Source organism: Melanerpes formicivorus, unplaced genomic scaffold (assembly GCF_026170545.1).
Source record: "Melanerpes formicivorus ecotype bairdi unplaced genomic scaffold, bMelFor1.0.p_v2 SCAF_71, whole genome shotgun sequence".
Taxonomy (NCBI): domain Eukaryota; kingdom Metazoa; phylum Chordata; class Aves; order Piciformes; family Picidae; genus Melanerpes; species Melanerpes formicivorus.
The window spans coordinates 1,056,571-1,064,181 of record NW_027142423.1 but is presented as its reverse complement, the minus strand read 5'-3'; the positions used below and the strand labels follow the sequence as shown (position 1 = coordinate 1,064,181).

At 44.5% G+C, this 7,611-nt stretch overlaps 1 protein-coding gene across 1 annotated transcript; it reads right to left on the bottom strand.

Moving 5' to 3' along the window:
- Positions 1–520: 520 nt before the first annotated feature.
- LOC137453701 (prostate stem cell antigen-like) lies at positions 521–6,359 on the bottom strand. The gene is made up of 3 exons (XM_068163174.1): positions 6,147–6,359; positions 3,615–3,719; positions 521–969 (listed from the first exon to the last, which is right to left on the bottom strand). The coding sequence occupies exons 1-3, from the start codon at positions 6,196–6,198 to the stop codon at positions 758–760; spliced, it is 369 nt and encodes a 122-aa protein (XP_068019275.1). The 5' UTR covers positions 6,199–6,359; the 3' UTR covers positions 521–757.
- Between the last annotated feature and the right edge of the window lie 1,252 nt (positions 6,360–7,611).

The following is a 7,611-nucleotide window of genomic DNA, read 5'->3' as shown; positions in this document are numbered from 1 at the left end:
TGGATCAGGTTGCTCAGAGAGGTTGTGGTGTCTCCCTCTCTGGAGAGATTCCAAACCTTCCTGGGCATGTTCCTGTGCAACCTGCCCTGGGTGACCCCACTTTAGCAGGGGGATGGATTAGGTGATCCCCAGAGATCCCTTCCAAACCCCATATTTCTTTGATTTTGTAATACTCAGGGAAGTAAAATGTCTATTTTTTTCAGAGATGGCCAGTGGATAGGAACTGTTGATTATCAGCAGATTATGGTCTGCATGACATCTCCTGATCTTGCACAACCTGTTCTGGGCACCACATCTTTGATCCATACAAATTTAGTGTATAAGGACAGTGGCTTATACAAGATGTTGGCTCTCCTGCATGTGAATGCACAGCCTTGGGTTTGCAGGTTTCCAACAAGGGCAAAGCTTACTGGAAGAAGCACAGGAATGACTAAGACTGAATCTTGGCCAGATATGCAACACCTTGCAGCTGCTGGAGACAGAAATGCATGATTAAGTGATTAAAGGTCACACACTCATATTTGAATCACAAATAAGTATATTTTAGATGTTATGGAGATAACCTGGACACATTTTCTTATCTGGTAGCACTACAGCAATACAACAGCAGAAATTAAGAAGCTCTCATACAGCAAGGATCAGCCATCAGCTCCAAGGATGCTGCATGCCAACCACACCACATTGCTCCTGGATACAATTCTTGTCATAAGAGGATTGCTCCAAGACTTTATGTGGTCATGGAAGTCCTCTCTTCTCCTCACAGTCTGCTGTTCAGGAAGGTCCAGAGCACACTGCCTGCTAGACCTGCTGACAGCCCATAGCTGGACCTCATGCTGCCTGCTGCATTGGTGTTGCAGAGATCAGTGCTGCAGCAGGAGACGTTCCTGTTGCCCACACTGAAGTCCTGATAGTCTGCTGTACATGATGCATCACAGTCCTTGCTGATGATGTTGAAGAGCCCAATGATTCCTAGAAGGAAAGCAGGACCATTACCACAAGATTCAATGCAAACCAAACCAAGCCTCATGCAACCTCACTGGGGTTGCTCAGCCTGGAGAAGAGAAGTCTTCTGGGAGACCTTCTTGTGGCCTTCCAGTACTTAAAGGGGATCTATAAGAAAGATGAAGACAGGGCTTTCAGCACAGCCTGTTGTGACAGCACAAGGGGTAATGTTTTTTTGACTAACAGAGGGAGATTCAGGCTAGAGATGAGTGGCGAAACATTGGCCCTGGTTAGATGCTGCATCTTTGGAAACATTCCAAGTCAGATTGTTTAGGGTTCTGAGCAGCCTACTCTAGTTGAAGATGTCCATGCTGACTGCAGGGGGAATTTTACTAGATGACCTTGAAAGACCACTTCCAACCCAAACCATTCTATGACCCTATGAACTGGAAAACCTTCTTGAAAACAAAGATGAGTCTTCAAACAGCTTCATGTTCTGCTGTAGCAGGTTATATTTTGGGTGTGTCAGTTTGTCAGCAAGAAGGGAGGAAGAGTTTCATCCCCCAGGTTTTTGCTTAAGGCAGTGTAATCCACAGGACAGTTCCCAGGGGTTTCTAAACATCAACTACTGAGCATCAACTACAGAAATTGTAATAATGTAATTAATAATGCAAGCAACCATCAACAGCACTGCTGAGGGGTCTAAGCTACTGACAGGTGAGGAGCAAGAACATGGAGCAAGAATACCCCATTCATTTTGTTGCCTCTCAACAAAGGATCTTCTCAATGCTTATCAATATCTGAAGGACTGGTGTCAAGAGGCCAGTGTCTTGAGTGGTGCCTAGTGTCACGACAAGGGACAATGGGCACAAATAGTAACACAGGGAGTTTCATCTAAACAAAAGGAAGAACTTTTTTACTGTGAGGGTGTTGGAGCCCTGGAGCAGGCTGCCCAGGTATATTGTATATTTCTCTGGAAAGATCCCAAACCTTCCTGGACATTGTGATCCTGGGCAACCTGCCCTGGGTGAGCCTGCTTTTACAGGGGAGTTGGACTAGATGATCCCCAGAGGCCATTTCCAACCCACACACTGCTGGGATTATGAGATTATAACACCCAGGGAAGTTATGGAGCAACATCTATTCCCATTTAACAGATGGCCAGTTGATAGTAACTGCTGGTTAGCAGTAGATTATGGACTTCATGAGGTCTCCTGATCTTGCCCAATCTGTTCTGGGTACCACATCTTCACGATATGCTGAAATAGTGGCTTATACAATGTGTGCGGCCACGGGTTTGTGTGTTCACCGCAAAGCCCACGCCTACTAGAGGCTTTACATTTACATCCTGACAGAGATGAGTCTGAACATGTCACTAACTGGATTTTTGTGCTCCAGACCTAGAGTGGGAGAATTAAATCATCATCTGCCAAAGGAGCTTACACACAAAGGGCTGCATTCAGAGCTGACTGTAGATGGGCTTAGTTGAAAATCCATTGTTTTCATTGAATTCACCTAAAGTCAGCTCCATCACTGAGTTCTTCTTCTAATTTCATGCCTCAGTTTCACCAGACTCTGATCCTCACATTTTAATTCATCTTCAAAATTATTTGAAACCATAACTTCAACTAAGCAAATATTTTTTAGGTATTATAAGAGAAAAATGAATCACTTCTAGAAGGGGTTCAGAGAAGTGCAATGAAACTGGTGAAGGGTCTGGAGAACAAGTATTGTGAGGAGTAGATGAAGGCACTGGGGTTGTTTAGTCTGGAGAAAAGGAGGCTCGGAGGAGACCTTCCTGGACTCCACAACTCTCTGAAAGGAAGTTGCAGGCAGGTGAGTGTTGGTCTCTTCTCCCTAGTAACAAATGATAGGGCAAGAGGAAATGGTCTCAAGTTCTGCCAAGAGAGGTTTAGGTTAGATATCAGGAAAAATTTCCTTACTGAAAGACTACTCAGGCATTAGAGCAGGCTGCCCAGTGAGGTGGCAGACAGGGAGACGTTAGGGTACACTCCGTGATCTCAAGGTCTTTTCCAACCAGGCAATTCTGTGATTATACAGTGGAGTCACTATCCCTGGAGGTGTTATAAAACCTGTAGGCATGGCACTTTGGGATATTGTTTCATGGCCATGGTGGTGTTGGGTTGATAGTTTGACTCAATGATCTTAGAGGTCTTTTCCAACTGAAACCAATATTGTTCTAGTAAGAGACACTGGCAGGTATTTACAACGTCTAGTGCAACTACGCCCTCCTGAGCTGCACTTGACCTTCATTCCAGGTACTGGCATTGTACTGGCCATACTCACTCAGTTTTTATCATCATTTATTGGCAAACACTAAGGAATTTACAGGGTACAGCATGTACCTGCCACTGTGTGGAGAAGACCAGCACCGCTACCAAGGGACCAGTTATCTACCAAGGGACCAGTTATCTACCAAGGGATAAATATTTTTCTTCTGTCATTGCTACATTACATAAAGGCCATCTGAAAGCTTTTCTTGTCACATTTTCTCCCCAGTTGGCGTCTCTCCCTGTTGCACACTAAACTTTGCTGGTCTGCACCAGATGATGCATCTAGAATGGGTGAGGATGCCTTGGACATCTGAGGCTGGGATAATGCTTGGCTCCAACATCTCAACTAAGACAATACCCATCCCCATTTTTCCTTACTGATCACATCTGTCTTGCACATTTCGGTGTTCTTGCATTCCTTTGCTGTTTTGCAGTTGGAGTTGCTGAGCTGTGACTTGCAGCTGTAGCATTTCAATGAAGAACCTGCAAGAGACCAAGAGGGATTATGAGACAAATCTATCTGAAACTCTCCAGGGAATGCAATTAAGTATTTGTATTGGGAAACAGAATCATTCTTGTGGGTCCTCAAAGGAAGACAGAAACTCTGTTAATGGGAAAACAACCCGTTTCCCATTTCTGGGGGAGAATATTATGTGCACCCAAAGTGAAAGTCAAGTTTTGCAGGTGCTGAAGATGCTTCAGTTGTAGCCAGTGTAGAGAGGGAGCAAAAAAACCCAACCAACCAACCAACCAAAACAAAACCAGGTTGATAGCTGGTTTCATTGATCTTGATTTTCAAGTCCAATTTCATCAGTCAATGGGAAGTGCTTCCTAAAAGTTTATTCCTCTGCATATGGGATACTTAACTCAGTTCCTGTCTGGAACAGGCTATATATGATATTTCTGCCTCCTGAGCTGGGATGGATGAGCCCCTCACAACAAGAAGGATATTATAGTGCTAGAGTATGTCCAAAGAAGAGTAATGAAGGGTCTAGGGCACAAGTTTTATGAGGAGCAGCTGAGGAAATTAGGGTTGCTTATGGTCTGGAGCAAAGGAGGCTGAGGAGAGACCTTGCTCCCTACAGGAGGGTGTAGCAAGGCAGGGGTCAGTTTGTTCTCTCTAATTAACATGTGCTAGGACAAGAGAAAGTGGTCTCAAATTGCTCCAGGGGAGGTTTAGGTGGCATATTAGGAATTCTTATCTGAAAATCTTGTCAAGACTTGGAATAGATGACACAGGGGAGTGGTGAAGTCACCACCCCTGAAGGGATTCAGAAGCTGTGTAGATGTGGTGCTGAAGCCCATGGTTTAGTGGTGGACCTGGCAGTGCAGGGTTAATGGTTGGAGGTAACAGTCTTAAAGTTTGCTTCCAACCAAAATAATTCTGTGATTCTGTGAAGGGATGAAGTTCCCAGAAGGAGAGGTTGATATTATTTGTCTACCATTTTACCAGGTGGGCTCATGACCTTTAGCTGAGACACTGCCAGGGTTGGATGAAAACGGGAAAGCCCAGAGGGAAGAGAGAAGGAGGGAGGGAGCAAGCAGTTTGCAAGGTGTCCTTCAACCCATTGAGTCAACTTGTGTCTTGTCCTCTCCATCACCATCTCTTAGAAAGCAAAGTGCAAGCACAGCCTTCACCTCCTTCCAAAAAGCATACCACCATGTGTTTCCACCCCCTCACAGACATTCCAGTCTATGGGGGATGCAAGCCAGTAATGTCAACACTTGTTGTGCTATTCTGGGCATCAAGCAAAGGCAGAATAAGCAGAGCACCTTACAAGTGTCCAGCCCTGATGAAAAACAGTCTCCAGAGGAGGGAAAGCACAGAGCAATTACCTGTGCATTACCTTCTGGTGCCCCAGGACATCACTGGAACCTTGTAAAGTGTGAGAGTTGATGTATGTGTGTGTAAATATACATATATATATATATACACACATATGTATGTACATTGACCCCATGACCACCAAGCTTGAATCCATCAAGACCCCAATGCCTGAAATACTTTTTTAGGACACAGAAAACCCCAGTTTAAACATAAGTGTTATTCAAGTCAGGAATAAGATGTGATTCTAGACACTGGGTCTCCCTCTGTCCGAACCATCCTGGTATAAATGACTTTACAACCATATGAGCAAGGAGCCAAACCTCAGTTTGCTTGCAGTGCTCTCACATTTATCTGACTTCTAATGCAATGAAAGTCCAATTTCAGAGCACTCTGAGGGCAACTGGTAGAGGAGAATATCTGGCTAGCATTGTCCAAGACCCATCTCAGCCTATTCCTTGAGCTGACTGAAAAATGTTTCTGCTCAGGTCTGCTTCTTCTATTCTTTGGGAAAAGAGGCAAACTGGTTTAAAGCCATTTCCCCACACACACACATAGTGAGGCTAGAAGAAACCTGTCAGCATCCAAATCTCACCCTTCCAGTTCATAAAATAACATACCATGACCTTCTCCCTGTTTCTTCCCCATTAAAATTCTGCAACATCAGAGGCCACGTTTGAAATGAAGAGTCAGAAAACAAGTTGGGACTAAACTTACTTTTGCAGAGATGTTGTGGTTTAGAAAACCCTGGAAGAAGAAAAAAATCATCTTCCCCCCCCCCCACACATAAACCACCCTCCCACAGAAATAAATGTATGGTCTTCCTTAAATAACTTTAACTTCTATTAGATGGAGTTTTACACGGGATTTCTCTTTCCTGGAAGCTGCTGTGCCCAGCACTAGGATCACAACATCAACACCTTTTCCATGCAACGCTGAGGACATCCCACCAAAAAGCCAATGTCTCCATGTGACAACTGTGTCAACATTTCTTCCCTCACTGCCAAACCCTATCGCAAGTCATTTTTTTCCTAACTGAAGATCTGCTGAGGGTGATGTAGGAGAGATTCTCCATGTTGTCTTACCTGAGTCCAAGCACAGGACTGCTCCCAGCAGGAGGACAAGGAGAGCCTTCATTTTGGGATAGCCTTTCTTGTGCTGAATGTGGGTTGTTTCCTCCTGGGATAGTTTATATACCGTGGAAAGCAGCAATTGGGCATGCCCAGAAGGTTACCTTGTGAAGGCACCTGAGCGAGGCTGCTCGTTGGACCAAGGGAGGGTTTGGTTTGTGGTGGTGATATTTGCATTAGGTGCCTCTCCTTTGTGACTGTGACTCTTGGAGCTACCAGCAGCTCCTCTCCACCACTACGCCCTCAACTTTCCTCCTACTCTTGGGCCAAGTGTTCACACAAGTGGAAAAAACCAAATTCTTTAGAACAAGGCTGGCCTTATGCATTTTCTCAGAGCCAAGGAGGCTCTGAACAAGGCTCTCCACCCTCATTACTCTCCTGAGTGGAGTTATTGTGTTCAGATTAAGGATAAAATGTTCTTTTAAGAAACACCTCCAGCTATTTATCTGCATGTATGAATGTCTCTGTGACACCTGTGGCATGTGGTGGCAAGGTATGTGGGCACATTGCAGTGTGTGGGCCTCTTGCAGGTGTCCAAGTGCTCGTGTCCTTATTTCTATGTACTGCCTGGAGTCCAGGAGAAAACAATGGCCAATTCAAATTTTGTCCTCATGCCCTTATTTCTGTGTGTGGTCTGGAATCACGAAGAAGACAAAAGCCAATTTAGATTATTATTTTGGTTTTATGTATGTTGAAACCAAAGAAGCTTTGTGATGACTTTGTTTGGCATTATCTACCATGTCTGCTCTGTGGCATGCTGCTTTTTGTTGGCCAGTCTCTCTGTCTAGCATAGGTTGGATACAGTTTTGACCTGTGAACTCATCAGCCTGTACCGCAAACAATTCAGGCTTCTGAAGAACAGCCACTTCTCAACAGAGAGGAGAGTCAGTTCAGCTACATTCCAAACTGAAGTGCAAATGTTTGCTTTGGTGGGTTGTTTGGAGACCCCTCCCATCCTTCACAACACACTCCACTTCTTGGTGTAAAAGAAAACAAGCTCTTTCTGCTGAATTAAATTTGGCAAGGTTTCTCTCTTTATTTAGGGGCTATCTAAAGTCTCAGTAACTTCAAGCTTTGCAGTAATAGCTCCCCAGGATTTGCTCTCCTGCAGCTGGGCTTTTAGGGCACCAGGCACTTTTTTTTTAAATGGAAAGAAAATATGCAGGACTGTTGGCAGATTTTTGCTGTGGGATGAGTGATGGAAGATCATCCAGCCTAAGCTTGCTGAAGTTAATGGCACTGCCCTGATTAACAGCAGTGGAGGATATGGTACAAGGGATGATTTTGGAAATACTCTTTCATCTGTGGAGATCTTAAGTGTTTCCCTTGGGATCTCAAACTTCTGTTTATAAACAAAAAAAAGAACCACACAGCACAACCAAGCACCTTCTGTCTGTGTCTGTGGGCTTCTTCTTCATTG

What these genes read in the sequence shown, in the direction of transcription:
- LOC137453701 (XM_068163174.1), bottom strand. Translation starts at nt 6,198, where the DNA reads ATGAAGGCTCTCCTTGTCCTCCTGCTGGGAGCAGTCCTGTGCTTGGAC. An exon ending in AGTCCTGTGCTTGGACTCAG is followed by an intron (nt 3,720 to 6,146) that starts GTAAGACAACAT and finishes GGTCTCTTGCAG; the next exon opens with GTTCTTCATTGAAATGCTAC. An exon ending in GTGCAAGACAGATGTGATCA is followed by an intron (nt 970 to 3,614) that starts GTAAGGAAAAAT and finishes CTTTCCTTCTAG; the next exon opens with GAATCATTGGGCTCTTCAAC.